This window comes from Camelus bactrianus, chromosome 20 (assembly GCF_048773025.1).
Source record: "Camelus bactrianus isolate YW-2024 breed Bactrian camel chromosome 20, ASM4877302v1, whole genome shotgun sequence".
Lineage (NCBI taxonomy): Eukaryota > Metazoa > Chordata > Mammalia > Artiodactyla > Camelidae > Camelus > Camelus bactrianus.
Genome location: NC_133558.1, coordinates 22,381,472 through 22,400,356, shown reverse-complemented (window position 1 = coordinate 22,400,356; position 18,885 = coordinate 22,381,472). Strand labels below are relative to the sequence as shown.

General features: G+C 39.1%; 2 protein-coding genes across 7 annotated transcripts in view; one reads left to right on the top strand and one right to left on the bottom strand.

The window, feature by feature from the left end:
• The window catches only part of ANKS1A (ankyrin repeat and sterile alpha motif domain containing 1A), a 176,691-nt gene extending 165,740 nt beyond the window's left edge, over nucleotides 1-10,951 (bottom strand). For 2 of the 6 annotated variants that reach the window (XM_074348523.1, XM_074348525.1), the window contains exon 1: nucleotides 10,632-10,950. In XM_074348523.1, the coding sequence (XP_074204624.1) occupies nucleotides 10,632-10,828 (197 nt within the window). In that variant the 5' untranslated portion in view covers nucleotides 10,829-10,950. Of the gene's footprint in view, nucleotides 1-10,631 lie in introns of all 6 variants that reach the window. The other 4 variants (XM_074348527.1, XM_074348528.1, XM_074348522.1 and 1 more) reach the window with 3 other exon arrangements.
• A 1,261-nt stretch (nucleotides 10,952-12,212) lies between these two features.
• Nucleotides 12,213-18,291, top strand: TAF11 (TATA-box binding protein associated factor 11). Its single transcript, XM_010949049.3, has 5 exons — nucleotides 12,213-12,476; nucleotides 15,071-15,219; nucleotides 16,405-16,492; nucleotides 16,849-16,945; nucleotides 17,630-18,291. Exons 1-5 carry the CDS (start codon nucleotides 12,312-12,314, stop codon nucleotides 17,758-17,760), a joined length of 630 nt encoding a protein of 209 aa, XP_010947351.2. The 5' UTR covers nucleotides 12,213-12,311; the 3' UTR covers nucleotides 17,761-18,291.
• Nucleotides 18,292-18,885: the final 594 nt, after the last annotated feature.

Sequence of the window (18,885 nt, the reverse complement as noted above, 5' to 3'; positions counted from 1 at the left end):
AGTGTAGAGAACACGACACCAACAGTTGTGAACAAAGCCAGGACCAGGGCTCCTCTCCACACCCAGCAAAGGGCTAAGGATCTGAAAACAAATACCAGAAAGTCTAAGAGTCTTTCAGGTAAACAGCCCTGAATTGATCTGTTTTGAAAGCCTTTCTGGCCATCAGACTTCTTAGAAGCAGGTCTCGACTATAACTCAAAAGGAAAAATAACTTGAGAAGTGGATTGTGTTTAAAGGAAACTGAAAAGAAAATAACACTGAATGCTTACTCAGGTGAATGGAAAACAAAAGTCAACAGGTTGGTTCACTCAGACAAAAAGGACTGGGGTAAAGGCAGAAACCCCCTTTAAGAAGGAGCCTCCTAAGGTTAAATAAAGTGCCATCTCCAAATAAACTAGTTAGTCTTCTAAATACGTGATATCTCAAGTAAGAGCACCACTGTCTCTACTTTTTCATAGGTTAGAAGAGAGAGTTTTCAATTTTTTCAAATAAAATGCTCCTTAAAAAAATTAAAATGCCTGAGATTTTAAGCTTTGGCTATCACTGAAAAGAACTGTAATTAGGAGATCTGATTGTACACGTGCAAAGCTAAAAGTCACAGAATGATCAAAAGGATGGACGATAATAAAAAATTTTATTTTCTTAATCTCAGTAAGGACAAGCACTTAATATGCCTTTGAAGTTAATGCTATTAATCCAATATCAGTGAATGTTCAATAAATCTTGATTACTGGTACTATTTTAGTGGGACAAATGGGAGCTGCTTTTCCAGTCACAGTAAAGGAAAAGGCTGTTCTCCATACATCCTGTTGCTTCTAGTCATCACTGGCAGGGATAAGTGCGAGGTGTAACCATGACAAAGGATGGACCCCACTATGTGGAGGCAGAGCCACAGCCTCAGTCTTGCAAGAAGTAAGCACCATTCAACTCAACAGTGCTAAATCGGCACAATGAAGCTGCAGTGTCTTAAGACACATTTTCCTTATTCAGTAAATGAAGTCCAATATACTTCTTCTCTTACTTTTATTTTCATTTTTCATCTTAACTAATGACCATGCTCTTTAAAGAAACTGAAAGTCCAACATGAAAGTGCTGTGAAGTCAGTCAGTATGATGGAGCTGGATGCTGTCACTGCCTAATAGAGGCCAAGATCTCTCTGAAGTAGAACCCTGACTGTCATAACAACTGTCAAAAAGAAAAACAAATAAGTGGTTCCATGTGCTGCTTTTATCACTTTTAAATTGATTCTACAGATGTAGCATTTGTACGGCTGGTCAATGGGGGAGCCTAAGCCAAAGCAGAAGGACCCCGACCCAGACATCCCACCCCAAATCCAAACACATAAAACCAATGGATAAAATTTAACAAAAGAAATGCTTTCATAATATAGTTGAGCTCCAAACCAAGAAAAGAAAATATACAGATGGCAGAACAGGAACTCAAAATCAGACCTATGAGTAGGAGCTCTGAATGCAATAACTCAGAAATCAATAATAAGGAGACAGAAACCTATGCTTAGTATATTTAATCAAAGACAATTCATCTGACTCTTCCACGTTTATGTAAAAAGTACGACCCTATGCAACATGTTCGGAGTAACATGAGACTGAATAAGTAACAACTCAGCTTGACACATCTAAATTTGTAGCTAGAGCCACCCCATAAAGCTGGTGGGAAAACACCATTTTAAGTGGATCTTTCATAATTATAATCTAAAGAAATTTGGTTGCTTAGGTCCCTAGAGTATCTTTTAGAAAGTAGGTTTCTAACCAATAGGGCCATGTATGGCCAGCAGGAAAGTTAAAAAAAAAAAAAAAAAAAAAAAAAGACTAGAAACCAACTGAACTAATCTATAGTCTGAAAGATTAAAATGCTTGATTTGCAAATGACCGGATGAAACAGCACAAACTGCGGGACTCTGAGTAGAAAGAGTACTCAATTAAAATACACAAATACACACAATGCCACTTCATTACATACCAATTCAACTGCTTTCATAGTAAAGTAAAATTGGCAAAGTCTAAATGCCTCAGAGCACATTTTAAAAGGGTTATTATTGAAGCACAAACATGTTTACATGTATGAGTTCATAATGATTATTCACAAGAAACTCATTGGACACCTCTGAAGACTACTAGGAAACCAACTTGATCTGAAAACTGGTAAATAAGGAGAGAGAACCAAGCATTTAAACCATCTTTCCTGCACAAACTGTACCTCAGGGTAACCAAGTAGTTGATAACATGAGGTTTCTCTATAAAGTTTCTCTAAAAAGCATTCCAGTTAATAACTGAAGAAGGTAAAATAGAAATGAAAATATCACCACTTTGCTAACTCTTAATTAAATCATGGATCTGGACTGTGAACGTCAATGGCTACCAACATCACAAAAAAGAAGACTAAACAGAAGGATGCACATAACATCCTCTAGGAAGAAATCCTGCCAGGCAATTTAAACCTGAAGCAGCCCAAGTCTCTAGATCTGATTTCCAGCTTACAGGACATACAGGGGACAGATGAATATGCTGAATGATACCTCAGAGATGCAGTCAGCAAAACCAAGACTGTGGGAAGCTGGGCAAATGACCTTTTATCTTCAACAAAGTGGAATGAAAAAAATGACAGATATTAAATCCATAGATTTAAAAAGATTTATGTGACAGACCAAGCAAAAGCAATGTATGGACCTTGTTTGAACACAGATTTGAATAAAATGTAAAATATAAAATAAAATATTTGACCACATGGAAAATTTGAACTCTGACTGAACATTTGATGGTTTTAAGGAATTGCCATTTTTAGGTGTGATAATGGTATTGTGAATATTTTTTTAAAGAGTCCTTATCTTTTAGAGATACATACTTGAATAATGTGATATACAGGTTTTCTTCAAAATAATTGAGTTGGGGAGGGAGGGAATGATAAAAAGAAACAAAATTAGCCATAAGCTGGTAACTATTTTATGGGTACTTAAGGTACACAAGGATTCATTATATTATTCTCTAGACTTCTGTATGTTTGAAATTTCCATAACAAAAGCTAGAACAACAAAAGACAAAAACAAAATGGTTTCTGTTTCATCCTGCTTGGAGAATATTGCTCCACAAATCTGTATTATTAATGACCCTCCTCTAAACATTTTGCCTCTGAAGAAGGACCCAAGAGGCCCCAATCTGACTATTAAAAGCCCTGTATCTGCACAAAGGTAACTTCTTAAATATAAGCAGCATTTAGCAGCCATAGATCAGTATATTATTTTCCAATCAGAAGGACCCAGGAGATGTAAGGGGCCTTGGAATTATTCAAGAGTCCTCAAATCCAACTACACATGTCATTTTTGCAATGGTTGAATACTCAAGTTACATCAACTATCCTACTGAGTATATAAAACGTTATAAGCACATACATACACAAAAACTTATCTACAACAGCGTACATCACAGTGCTATTCCAACAGCAGAAAACTAAAAACAAACTCATGTCCAATGGCAAGGAATGGATTAAACAAATTACAGTTCATACACACTATGGAATTTCACATACCCATTTAAAAGGAGGTTGAAAATAGAAAATGATAGGAAAATGTTCACAATATATTAAGTGGAAATTTGAGACAAAAGATGTACAGAATAACGTCACTTCTGTTTGGAAAAAAAAATGCTGAATAGAGAAAAAACCAAAGTATGTACACCAAAATTACAAGAGAATTTCTTTAGGTGGTGGAAGTATAGATGATTTTATTGTCTTCTTTATGCTTTTACTTGTCCAGCAGTTTTTCTATAATAAAGGCAGAAGTCTATAATTCCGTATCTACAATTCAGAAATCCAAAGGGTTCTGGAAATACACTTTCGAAAGTTAGTGGCAAAGTCGTTCAGGTGTAAAACCTGACCTAGACTGATGTGAAGCTGTTTCATATTTATTCCATTTAGTGTGAATATTAACAGGTTTTACTCCAAAAACATAACGTTTCAGGGTGTTGCCCCAGGTCCCACCAGGGGCTCAGTACTACCCTCCAACAACCCCAAAACTCTGGATTCTAAACCCCAAGATTTCAGACAAGAGATTGTGAACTCTGCCACCATTACCAACTTTTAGGCTTTTTAAAATGAGACTCATATTTGAAAATGTTGGGAAACTCCGCTATCAATTATTACGAATTTTTAAATAGGAACATCAATTTTTTAAAAAGACCGTAACAAACAGGATTATCATTCCAGGTTCATCAAAGGTGGTAAGCACTGGGCTCCCACCAGATGACAGAAGCAGCCCACACGTGCCAGGCATTACGCATCTTACATACCTTAGCTCACGGGATGCTGCTTCAGGAGGTAGGTACTAATCTAGGCCTATTACACATATAAAGACACAAATGCTCAGAGAGGTTATATAACTTGCCTAAGTCACAAGGCAGAGTTGGGTCAGAGCCTGAGCCTTGGCCGCCATGCTAAATTCTCACCAGTTAAATTCTGCTCCCTGGATCATCTCCCCGGTTTTTAATAGTGGTAATAACATCACAAGTAGAACAGAGACAACTGGCTTGTTTTAAAAACTCTTTTGATTTGTAAATTAAATAAACTTGATCTACAAATTACTGAGAAAGAATAAATACGAAGCCATACCATATAATTTCTAGTATTACTACTATTAACTCCAACCACACCAAAGTTATTTGAAGATGTTTTATGAATGTAACAATATAATTTTCTATACCACAAAAAATCTGCCAGTAATCTTTTGGAAATCAGTGTGGGGAACATTTTCTGAGGGCTCTCCAGAAAAGACTCAGTTTCTGCCCACAAGAGAACCTGACATTTCCAAGAACAAACTCTCTACTGTCTACTTTTGGGGTTTCCTTGGTGTCTCTGGGCTATAACACCCAGTAATTTACTTTCCCTACTGAAGACTAGGGCAGAAATAGCCTTAACTTCCTTTTGCAAACCAAAATTCACAGCTGTTTGAGGTGAGCAAACCAAGAGGGATGGGGGTGGGGAAAGAACCTTCTGAAGGGATTTTTCTGGCCAAGGATGCAACTTTCACTGGGATCATAACCTCCCAGGACAAGTGAACAAGCTGGAGCTGACTGGATACAAACCAAATTCTTCACAAGATAGTTTCAGTGTTTCCTGTCTCTAATTTTTGCAACTAAGACAGTAAAAACTGAACTTCAATGGGAGAATTCAGGAAAAGGGAGATCCCTGATTTACCAAACTTCTGTTAAATTATCTTGTACTACAAGTAGATGCCTTGCTCAGTTTAAGACTAGGCATTCTCTAGATCTTTCGATATGAAGTAATCACACGGAAGTCATTTCCAGGCATGCTACCTTTTTTGTTTTGTTTTAACAGGGGAACCACATTCTACTTTAGAGAAAGCAAAAATGTGCAGCAATTCCAAAGTAAAAGAAAAGGACTGTCATCCCAATAAAATTATACTTAAAGAAGTATCTTAAAAAGTTTTTTAAAAACTATTTTTAATGAATTAATGAGGTTTTGTGGAAGATCCAGAAAACTGCTATCCTAATAAATAGCTGTGTTTTGTTTTGTTGTTTCATTTTTGCGTTCTCTTAGAAGAGCAGGTACTTAGATCAGATAAATCCATGAATTCCTGCTTCCAAGCCCTCCCACTCTACAATTCTTACATGGTCAGTGTTGCTTTCTTCCTCAGGATGTTAAAATCACCTTGCTCAAACAGTCACGTTCAAAAGAAATCTGGCACAATAGGAGGACAAAAGTAAAAGGGTCAGCATGAGAAAAAGCTGTCATCTCATTATAATTTCCAAGCTACAGATCCATTCTGGGGGGGTGAAGAGAGGCCATTTCAATCGAATGGTTAGAGTAATTATTTTTTTTTTAGTCTGAAGTCCTTAAGTAAGTATCAGGAATGAGTCTTCAGACTGATCTTAAACAATGAATAACTTTGTCATATATTCTGACATTTGGGGAGAACCTGTTATTGTCCCCTAAATGGGGTCCATTTTTCAAAACTTCATTCTCCATTCCTTATTTCAGAACCTTTTCATATCTGTGGGAAACTCGTGACTGTTTTTGGATAGTCTCCCCCTGCCCACAGCAGGGTAAAATCTGGTTTACAGCCACATTTATTGCTACTGTCTATAAATTTCCAGACTTCTCCAGCAAGCCTCTTTGGCTTCTTTTCTTACTGTTCTCACGCTTAAGGTATCAGGTCTAGAACTCTCCTAGATCATGACACAATCTACTCCTCAGCTCCAGCCTTTGGTCTAGTTTCTCTGTGCTTCTGAACCCTGAGGAGTGCATTTCACTTCTCGTCATTTACATACATTCACATTCACACAAATCAGGTATTCAGCTCATAATTCATTTTATAGTTTTAAGCTAATATTTGATATTTTCTTTTAACATTTCCTTTCCTCAGAACTTTTTGCCCCTTACTTGGTAGAATTCACTTTTAACTCAAATCTTACTGTATTATCACACAGAAGTTGCTTTTCTGAAAATCAGTAGTTTCACTATAACCATAAACATGTCAAACTCCCCATTAAGTGAGAATTTGAGTGCCCACTATGTGCCCAGAGCTGAAAAATACCATGAGTTTTTTTTTAAGTTTAGTACAGTGCCTGTCCCAAGCTACAGAGTAAAAACATGCATCCATTCAAATCCATGCTATTCTAGAATCTCTGTAGGACTAGGCATTTAGGTTAACTATGCCTTCTAGATCATCTATTGCTTGTCCTCTGAAGCAACAAAAATTATACCTGAATCATTTTGGATAGAAAACTAAAATGTTTTTTGTACTTTCATTAACAAGCTATACTGAACATAATTTAATCTTTGACTGGCTAAGAGTCAAAAAAACAGCTATTACAGCACTAAACTATAGTACAATGAGGTCTTGGGCCTAAGCGGGTGTGTAAGGATGCACACATCTGTGTTAATAGTCTTGAATTACTGAGGGTGGCAAAAATTCTGCTAGACTTTAACCACTTTTCCTGTCCCTCACTTTTCAGTCTGTCACACAATCATGCTACTATAAATGTACTGTATTGGGAGAGGTACTAATTTTGATAGGGCACCTACTATGTGCCAGGTCTGAGATAAACTCTACAGTGTGTCTAACAATTGGCCTGGCACAAAGGAGATGATGGGTAAGCGTTTAGTGAGTGAACGTCATTAACATGCCTGCCTGAGCAGGGCCTCTCCCTAATTGACTGCTTCCAATCTGCACCGGCTTGGAAAACAGATTTCAAGTGTGAAAGAATAACATTTAAAACATGTCTCAAATGAACTTACCTACAAAACAGACTCACAGACATAGTGAACAAACTTATGGTTACCAGTGGGTAAAGGGAGGTGGGAAGGGATAAATGAGGAATTCAAAAATTGCACCTCTTGGGGAGTGATAGAAATGTTAGCTATCTTGAGTGTGGTAGTGGTTTCATTGGTGTATACATCTATCAAAGTTCATCAAATTGTACATCTGAAATATGTGTAGTTTACTGTACAGGAACCATACCACCATAAGGTGTTTTAAAAAATAAATAAAAACAACAACAAAAATGTGTCTGCCATGGTACTCTGCCCACAGCAGATATGGCAAAATTGTACATGCTGAACTAAACCGAGGAAGCCTAGCAGTGAGCACTTACAATGTGCCAGAAAACTGTGGGAAGTTTCTCACACTCATCACCTAAGATAACACCTCTAAGGCAAATAATATTATCCCCATTTCACAGATGCAGAAATTGAGGCTCAAAGTGGTTGAGTAATTTGTAGAATATCAAGCAGCTACTCATTGGTGGCAGTGGAATGTGAATCCAGGCAGTCTGACTTCAGAACAAGTGGTCTTAACAAGCATCATACTATATATACTACCTCTGAATAAATGTATAGTAAATAAGTGACAGTCAAAAGGGATAACAGCTTTTTCCCCCCTATTAGAAGTCTTCTTTGCTGACTTTCTGATTCTCAGGTATGTTCTCAATTGGCGAGGGTGACTATAAATTGTGAAAAATAGGCAAGCAAAGTATGAGCTGAAGAGCTACTGCAGATAATGGGTTCCAAACAAGCAGAAGGCTGGGAGATCTGCGTGTATTAGGGTGATTAGGGAGGGCTTTAAGAAGTTAAGACCTAAGTCCAAGCAGAATAAGAGAAAGGGATGGGGTGAGAGAGGAGGCATTTTGTAGCTTAGGAATAAGCACAAAGCCTTTGTGGAATGAGGGGGTAGGAGGGGTCATAAACAGATGAGTGGACAAACACACATGTGGTCTGGAACATTTATATTCACTGCAGCTGTAAGCTCCTATTCCTGACTGCTTTACTTGGTTACTTAAAACAGCTGGACAAACATAGGTTGCAACTGGCAATACTAATGGGCCAAAGCTAAAGCCATGATTCTACAGTTCTCATTAAATAACCCAGGATCCCTGAGGTTGGGAGTATGGGCACAGGGGACCTACCCTCTACTATTTCCAAACCTAAAAAGGGAGGACATGCTGACCTAGGGATTATCTAAATGCATGGTCTCATTTTCGTCAAAATCTTTCACTAGTTGAACCAGAGTCACCTCTAATTAATGACATACCTAGTGTAACTAGTGCCTGCAGATCCTCCCTGCCCCTAGGAGTCAGAGGGAAGAGAGGCTAGGGCAACTCTCATGCCATCCACCATCGCTACAATAGATACAGGAGCAAGTCAGAAGGTATCAGATCTCTTACACAAGGGAATGGAGATACCACTCACACTTTATGACAGAGACTAGGCATATCAGCATGAGGCCCAGAGTGAAAAAATATTGTGCTCAACAAAGATTCTCTAGTCTTACTTAACTACAAGGCAGCTAAATCCTCAGCAAAATTTCAACAGCTTCTGAGCAAGAGAACTAAGAATAACTTGAAGGCAGGAGATATGTGAAAGTTTCTCACTTCAGCAGGACATACTGTAGGTTACAGTATCTTTGGCAAACTCCAAATGCTACAGCATTCACCTCATTAGAGAAAGGCACCTTCAAACTTGTATGGTCTTTCTCTTGTCTCTCAGGCATCACAAGTGCAGAAATATAAAAGTAATCCAGTTAAGAGTCAAAACCCAATTCGTGCATTCAAAGTACATTTACTGAACGTCTCTGTCTGGCACTGATATAGGAACTAGTAATATAAACATAAGAAAGACTAAGACACTCTGAAAGATGGAAGTAAGCCCACCCATTATTATTTCCTTTTATCACACCCAACCACTCAAGGGTCTAGGCAGAGTGTTCTTTTAGTAACCCACTAACACCAAATAAGTATCCTTTCCCACTTCTGTGCCCCTGATCATGGTGTGCCCACCTGGAACACTATCACAGAACTTCACCTACCCAAATCCTCAGGTCCTTCAAAGTCAGCTGAAGTCCCCCTCCTCCTGAAAGCCCTGATCTCCATCTCATCCCAAAGTGATATCTCATTTTTCTGAACTACTAACAGTAAGTACCACCATCAGTTCATGTAGAAATGTATCATTCTCTAATTGATACTTTTATTTATTCAACAAACCCTGAGTACAATGTGACAGCATTGTTCTCGTGGCTGGAGAAATTGCCCCAAATGGTACTAGTTTTTGCCTCCCCAAAATAACTCGCTGGAAGAGTTCTTTTCTCATACTGTTCTTTAAAATCTTCTGTAGACACCTGGGTTTGCACTCAGTGCTTAATATCTAACAATTTGTTAGAGCCTTGGGCTCCTTTGGTCCAAGCTCACGCAAATCGAAGTTACATAAACTAATGGGGAACAAAAACAAACACAGCCATTTCTAAATGAACTTCCACTTCTTAAAAACCTCAAAGAACAAGGAAGGAAAAGAAAACAGGCTATGAAAGTGCTGCTGAAACAACACATTTTACTCACACTGACAAAGCACCTCCAATCCCCTCTCCAAGCCACACAAATGTGACCTTTTTCTCTCAATCCTTACAGTTCCAGATTCAAGTGTTCATTTTAACAGACCTTGGAAAAGTTTAAAGTACCCTTCAGTTTCCTAAACAAGCCTTTCAATAGCTTTATTTTTTGATGAATCCTGCATATGCCACTTAACAGACTAATCCAATGAGGTTTACTACAAGGCACCAGAATTTAAGCTTCAAGCACAAAAGGGGCTCAAATAACACTCTGAATGTGATAAACCCAGAGGAAATTTTAATATAAACAACAAAAGCCACGTCCCGCAGAGCCCTGTAGAAGGTTCCAAGTTCCCAAAAGAAGGGAATCAAGAGAATTTCTTCCAGGGGAACCCTGAGATTCTGCAAGGCGTGGGAGTTTCTGCAGGAGATGAGGGAGATTTAAAATACACATTTTTTTGCTCTAAAGTGGTTTGAAATACAACAGCTGGCACCCGACAGCGGGCGAGGGTGAAGCCGGGCTGTACCATGCGGCGGAGGCTGCCACCTGGGCACTCCCACCATTCTTCTCAGCCGGGTCAGGACGCGAGACCGGGAGAGCCCGAAGCCGCGCGGACCCGCACCGGCGCCCCTTGCCCCTTGGGCCGCCTGCTCTCGCCCCGGGACACGAGCAAACCCACCCCACTTGGGTCTCCGGAGCCACGACCTCTCTGGGGACCTACGAAACGGGAAGGGGAAAGGGGGTCTCCAGGCAGCTGCCCGGCCCCGGAGCATTACTCACCTGAGCAGACTGGAGAGGGGATGGCTCGAGGAGCCGAGACCGCCGCCGCCACTGCTGCTGCCCCCGGAGCCGCCGCCGCCGCCGCCACCGCCGCCGCCCCCGAAGCCTGAGGAGAGCCGCTTCCCGGACAGCAGCTTCTCCACGGCCGGGAGGTGCCCCGTGCGGGCCGCCTCCAGCAGCTCCTGCTCCTTCCCCATCCCCAGGGCCGCCGCCCCCCAGACCCCACTACCGGGGCCGCTGCGGAGCCTGTACCGGCTCCCAAACTTTCCGTCTCCGGGCAACGCACCCCCCAAACCGGCCGGGGACACCACCCCCCTCCCCCCCGCCTTTTCTCCCCAGGAGCGCGTCACTTCCGGGATCTGGCGTCACGCGTCACCGCGCCCCGCCCCCTTGTTCACCTAGCTGGGCGGGGCTCGGCGGGCGGGTGCAGGTGGCTGTGGTTTGCGCAAAGTGGACTCAGCTGCGCCGAAATAGGCCTCCCAGGGCATGAGGAGAGCGTCACGTGGTCACCCGCTGTACGAGTAGAAGGAAACAAATGCGGTACACCTGTACGCGCCTCTCAACGTGCACTTCTTCCCCAAAGGTTCTGGGAGCCCACAGGGCAGGAAATACGGTAATTCATCCAAGCAGTGTAGAAACAAAGAGAGAAATATGGTAACGCGCACCTACATTTCCAAGTCAGTTCTTTCTGGACGCAGAAATCAAACATGTAATGGGTGTGGGAACCTAATGATACAGAGGTGAATAAAATGCCCCCCTCTGTACCTCTATGAGGGAAAAGAGGAAATTTTTCAAGTAGAAATATCTCCACTTCATGCTCCCAACCGCTAAAATAGATGATTAAAGCGAAACATTCAAAGGAAAGACTTCCCTCCCAGTTGGATGTGTTTCTTCTTACTTTGATGACATTAACCGAACTGATTAAAAGTCAGTTGGTGAAGACAAAAAAAAAGTCAATTGGTGAATCCGACGCCAATCTTGAGTACTGGTGAATTGGGGAAATCATTCAGTTGGGTAGAAACTATGCCTGTTTTGTTTCTGGTACTAGCGATGTTCCTGGCTCGAAGTAGGCGCTCAATAGTTGTGGAGTTATTATTGAATTGGATAAATTCTGTTCAAGCTATATGACTTTTTTTTTTAAGGTGCGTGAGGAACAGAAGAGAAATGCTGGCAATTCCATGTAAACACAGGCCAGCGGTCTCTGTCCAAATGAACTGTACGAAGTTGAGTCCTGGTCTGAGTTTACCCGGTAGCCGTGTCCCACGACAAGGGGGTGCAGCGCAACTGAGTTTTCTCCTGTCCCCAAACTTTACTCTGAGGAAAGTGGATTATGAATGAAGTTAACTAATATTGTGTCTTTAGAAAGACCGAAAGGAAAAAGAAACCCTTCAGTAAACAACGCAGCTCTCCCTTACAAATCCTAGTTTCCCAGAGTGGAAAATCCACAAACTGAATTCCGTAACCTCAATTTTCCCTCTCCCCACCGCCATCAAATCAGAATTAACACGGAGCCCTGAAATCCTCTACGAGCGCCTCTAAATGACCCCTCCGAGGAGCGGTACGGGTGATGTCATCGCAGCGCGACGACAGGAAGTAAACTCCTGGGCTGCAGTGCTGCGTGAGGTCCCGAGCTCCTGAGTCTGACAGCGCCACGATCTCCTCTCCCTTCTTTTCGCCGCGATGGATAATGCCTGCGAGTCTCCCACTGAAAAAGGTGGAGAGACAGGGGAGTCAGATGAGACGGCAGCTGCTCCCGGGGTTCCCGGGGTTACTGATATGGACGGAATCCCGGAGGAAACTGACGGAGATGGGGACTTGAAAGAAGCCGCAGCAGAAGAAGGCGAGGTAGGAAGAAATGTGTCAATGAGGCCAGAGGCGTTGTGTCACAGGCTGCTCGTCGGGCTTCTTGGTTGGTCCTCCCAAGCTAAGATTCTCGAACTCACCATGACTCCCTTTAGATCTGCAATCGTGTCGCGCAGAGTTTGGGGACGGGGTTGGGGGGCGGTAGGCTACAAAACCTTAGTGCAGGTTCGGTTCCAGAGACCCAACCGCTGGCTCGATATTTTTATTCCCTGCCTAAGGGCGCTAAAATTACTTATAAGGGATTTTCAATAGCCTCCTGGTTTTCCTGGTGAGGAAATTGGAGTCGGTGCTACACTGAGGATTAGGGCAAGAGCTAGGACCCAGGGTCCCTAGTACCCCTTTTACCGCAATATAGTTTTTTAAAATGTGTTGCTTAAGCATAACTTTGTCATTATAGGCTGCAGAGTCGTTAAAGGGACACTTTGAGGTAGTTACTAATTTAGTCACGTTCTTACCCTCTTGAAATACTTAACTGCTACCAGTGACCTGGGCGCTAATGTCCAAGGGTCTGTATGGCATAAACACACCAAACCTATCGAATGTGTCACCCCAAGAGCATCAGTGAGCATCAGTCAGGAGACCAGAATTTCAGCATTCTGTGGGTTCCATTTCTAAAGGTAGAATCTTGGGGTCTTAGAGCTATAATTCCTATATGAGTTTAAGTGTGAGATTATGGGGGAAGACATTGGATTAAATGGAAACAGCCTTTCAAAGCATAAAGTTGCATAGAAATAAAGTTAAGAACTTTTAGAAAAAGAAAAATGTGACAAAACTATTTTAAGAAGGAATCTTTAAAAGAGATTTCAAGTACAGAAAGTATTTGAATAATAATCAGCTTAGTCCAGTGAAGAGCTTTACATACAGAAATTTGCACCCAGCAGAAAATTGAACAATTTTTGATGCTTCTGAAACACTTTAAGAAATTGATCATATATCAGACCACAAATAAAAACATGAATTCTTAAAAGTAGAAATCATAACAGGCCACATCCTGTTAGTACAGTGCAATAAAACCTGAAATTAAAAAAATAAAAGGCTTCTCCCACTCCAACTCCTGGACATTTTTAACTATTTTCAAAATAGCCCTGGGATTAAAGAAATTCACAGAGAGAACGCTACATCAAATCCCATGGAATTTGACCAAAACTTTATTTAAAGAAAACTTTGTAACCTTATGTATTTTTTATTAACAAGAGATATTGAAAATAAGCACCCAACTCAAGAAACCAGAAGAAGAACAAAATAAACCAGAAGAATGTAGGAACAAGGAGTTAATAAGAATAAAAGTAGAGACTAATGAATTAGTGCTTTAAAAACATAAACAATAAAATTAAGACCTGGTTATTTAAAATGTAAATATACAACAATATGAAATAAGAAAGGGCTATAGGCACTGACATGGAGATCTTTAAGCTATAAAAAAATTTAATGTTCAAATTTAGACCAAGTGCTTTTGAAAATTTAAGAAAATTGGCTCTTTTTAAGAATAATATAAATTACCAAAATTGAAGCACAAAGAGGTTAGAAAATTTGTTTAAATTAGTAACTAGAGAAGAAGTTGAAAAGACTGATAAAGATTTATTACTTTACTCTTACCCACCACTCATATTCCTGTATGAGTTTAAATGTAAGTTCCTCTTTAAGGAAAAGAGAAATTAAATCCCATTAATGAGATATATTGTATCCTTAGATTCTGTATTAAGTTAGAATTTTGATTTGTTTTGTTGTTTTTAAACATCTAGCATAAGTAAAATAATGTTAAATGTTTATATGATGAGAAATAAAAAATGAGACAAACCGATCTTCAAAAAGTTCTCATTCTAGCGATAGGAAATAAATATTTGCATGATATAATAGAATTGAAAGATAGGGAAAAAGATCCCTAAATGGGGGAGAAGCTCACTTTAAAATTCCAAATTCAAAGAAACACTATTTTAATAAGGTACCCCCTTTTTAGTATTCTTTCCACATGGAATCATCTATAGATTTAGAGGAAGAAGAGCTGGCTGGATGAAAAGGACTTTGCTGACATCCCCACATCAGGAGAGGTGGGCTCAGGGAGAGAGTGGTTTTCATGATCCTTGGCATTTTATTGCCCTTGTAAATAAATACTGGAACTATGATCATAGCTAACCTGGAAAACTGGATTATTGGGCAGGTTTTCTTTTCACAGCTGGACTAAAAACTGCTTTTTTTTAAAATTGAAGTATAATTGATTTACAATGTTGTATTAGTTTCTGGTATACAGCAAAGTGATTCAGTTATACACACATGTATTCTTTTTCATATTCTTTTCTGTTACAGGGTTGTTTCAAGATATTGAATATAGTTCCCTATGCTATACAGTAGGAACTTGTTGTTTATCTATTTTATATATAGTAGTTTGTATCTGCTATAAACTTCTTTATATCTTACACTGGTATATCTTACACTTGATGGTACAGCCTATGCCTGGAACCAAAAAAACTACAGAAATAAATGGATTTATTGTGTTGTCATGAATATGGTATCTTCTTACCTTGCCCAAGTCTGGAAAGTAGGCCAAACATAGAACGGGGTTTCTTTTGTCTTCTCAGCTCAAGAGTCAGGATATCTCAGATTTAACAGCTGTTGAAAGGGAAGACTCATCATTACTTACTCCTGCAGCCAAAAAGCTGAAAATAGATACCAAAGAAAAGAAAGAGAAGAAGCAGAAAGTGGATGAAGATGAGATTCAAAAGATGCAGTAAGTCACTTTCTGATCTTTCCCCTTTCAAGGCTCTAACTTGACCACACAAAGTTAATACATTTTTCTTCACCTTAAAAACATTTTTTTCTTTTTTTAAACTCAAAAGAAAATAAAGCAATTAATACATTATGTTACATTATAGAAAATATACATTTTTAAAAGTATCACCTTACCACCAAAATAAACACTGTTAATATTTTAATGTATATTATTCTCCAAGATACTTTCTTTACATATACTTATAAATAAAATTAAATTAAAAATTCCAAAGATGTTAAATACTGTTTGTAACCTATTTTCCACATTATATACAGTGAGTGTTTTCCATGTCCATAATTATACATCTAGGTCATAATTTTCTTTAAAATGGAAATAGCTTCATTATGTTTTCTGATTGTAAAATAATATGGGTTCATTGCAAATAATTCAGAAATAAAGAAAAAAATAGAAGAAAAAATTACCCACAGTCCCACCACCCAGAGTTTACATGTATAGCTAAATATTTTCACATCAGTAAATATGCCCATAAATCATCATTTTTAATGGCCACATTATATTCCATTAGATGGATGAACTATAATTTAACCAATCCCTGTAGTTGTTTTGATTTTTTTTCTTGTGACAACATTATAATGAACATTAAGTTTTTTCCTCTATATTTATTGGCCATTGGGATTTTTGTATATTTCCTGTTCATTTCCTTTGCTCATTTTCTAAAATTGGTATGGCCATCTTTTAATTTATTTGAAAAATTTAAATATATATTAACAGTATTAACCCTTTTCCATATAGTTTACATTTTCCCCCTAGTCTATTAATGTTGGAAACTACTAGTTGAATATAAATTTATATATTAAATTTTTACCATCAACATGAAGTGTAGTAAGGTAGTGTAATGGGGAGAGCGAGCCTCATGCTGAAAACATAATCTATAGAGTGTGATTCCATGACCCAACACTGTTGTTTTTGTTCTTAATGTTAAGTAAGAAAGGAACTTGTGTTTCACTTATTGTCAGCTTCCTTAAGGGTAGAAATCCTTGTCTTCATACCTTGTAAGCACTAAGCCTAATACTATTGACCCCTTGAAAAATTCATTTTCTAAATGTCTGAAACTTGCCTTTAATAATGTATCTTAAGTATCCATTCTTGCAAGTGAACTTAATTACCTGAATCTTTGTCTAGAATCCTGGTTTCTTCTTTTTCTGAGGAGCAGCTGAACCGTTATGAAATGTATCGCCGGTCAGCTTTCCCTAAGGCAGCCATTAAAAGGGTAAGGATGGATTACCACACTTCATTTCCATCAGCTGTGAGAACTGAACTAGACTCAAGAGCTATATCTATTGGCATTTTGAAGTGAGATGTTAGGCAAGTTTGGTGGATCATTTAAGTGGGAAAATAAAAATAACATGCCCCTCAAAAATCTGACTAGTCATAGTTTTGTATTCTAGGGATAGAGTCTCAACAAACAGGATAGACCATTATATACCTGAATCCTTGTTTTAATAGTCTCAATTTCAGCATCTGGCCTTTAGTGAACTCTTTTTCAGTGCAGAGCTCTCGTGTGTACTATGTTCCAAAGCCAGTCCTTGACTACCTTAATCACAGAGTCTTTGTCCTTCTTTCAAGCTGATCCAGTCCATCACTGGCACCTCTGTGTCTCAGAATGTTGTTATCGCTATGTCTGGTATTTCCAAAGTTTTCGTCGGGGAGGTGGTAGAAGAAGGTGAGTGGTTTTGGTCTAAATACTGGATTGAACCTGTGGTGGTCTGATTTCCAAGAATATCTATGCTGAGGGACTTATTAAAGCACCAGTGATAGTTTCCATTTACACTAGATAGAAGTTGACCAAAGCAGGAGCCTTGTATTTAGGAGAGCATGACCATTATTCCTTGAAAGTTTCAATACTGGGAGGCCTGGAAGCATCTAGGAAATCTCCCTTCCTTATTCCTGTCCTTAGCTCAGGGTGACAGAAGCAGGCTTTGTATTTTTCTCCAATAAACTTTGCTCATTTCTGCTGCCAAAAGTAAAGATACATGAAAAGCAGTTGCTGGGGCTGACCAGTGTGGTCTGATAGGTAGTTGTCCCTGATGTTATGACCCCCGGGAACTGCCCTCTTGTCCATCAAGTAAAGAACCTGGGTGCTGTCCATTGCTAATTGCTAGCTGGTGAAATGTTTGTCTTTTTTTTTTTTTAAGAAGATATGTTTTAAACTGTTGCCTATGATAAAGCCTGATATGGGATATTATGCTAAAGCTAACATGATACATTTTACAGCATTCTCTTAAGAAGGGAACATGTCTTGGTTTATTTCTTTAGGCAAGATTTAATGAGAATTACAGGACTCAAAAGGATTGTGATTAATAAGCTCTTGTGTGATAATGAAACTTTCTCCTTGCCCTCTGTTTAGCACTGGATGTGTGTGAGAAGTGGGGAGAAGTGCCACCGCTACAACCCAAACACATGAGGGAGGCTGTTCGGAGGTTAAAGTCAAAGGGGCAAATTCCCAACTCGAAGCACAAAAAAATCATCTTCTTCTAGACCAAAGTCCAGAAGGGCCTGAAGGAAGAAGTACTGGTTCCAGACTCCCTATTGCATGAGACTTTGTGCAGTGGTGCTTTAGTATCTCAGTCCTCCAAGGATTCCATGATTTTAATATCTTTCTCAAAACTCTAATATTCATTACACCTAAAAGAAGGCATGCAGCCTGTTTCATACTTGCCTTGACTAATTATTGGGGCCTCTGAAGGCATTTTACCATTCATTACTGGCTGGTTGAAAGAAGAGAGGTACATGGGCCTTAAGCATCTTCTGGACAGAGGAGCTGCTGTCAGAAAGAAAACCTTTCCCAGAAGGTTTGATGGTTTCACGTTGAAGCCTGAAGTTGCGGTGACTTAGGTTGTTTCATACAGCTGGTTTTAAGTAAATGAAACCACCAGAAACTTTTGACTTGTGATACTCTACCATGAAGGACATGGTGATAGCAGGAGTGGTGGAATAGTTTGTCCCTGTAAACAGTTAAGATTCTTCTATGAATTTTGGTGAGTGATCATTAAACTGTTTTACAACATGTCCTATGTGTATTCATTTTCTGTCTAGCTGGTTGGAATGGAAAGAAGCTCATCGTTCTTTTTTGGTGTCAGAATAAAACTGGTTTTGACTTTTTTGTGAAAATTTGAGTCTTCCCATTTTCTACTAGAACCATTAAAATTGTATATCATAGATTGTCATTCTAAGTGAAGTAAGCCAGAAAGAAAGAAAAATACCATATGATATCACTTATATGTGGAATCTAAAGAAGAGACAAATGAACTTATTTACAAAACAGAAACAGACATAGAAAACAAACTTATGGTTACCAGGGTGGGAAGGGATAAATTGGGAGTTGGAGATGTGCAGATACTAACTACCATATATAAAACAGATAAACAAGTTTATACTATGTAGCACAGCAAACTGTATTCAATATCTTATAGTGACCTAGAATGAAAAAGAATACGAAAATGAATATATGTATATACATGCATGATCGAAACATGCTGTACGTTAGAAATTGACACAATATTGTAAACTAACTATACTTCAATAAAAAATAGAAAAAATTTTTCTCATAAAAGAGTACTTAAAAACAATGTAAAATGTTTTGTTTCAGGTATGTTTCAGATC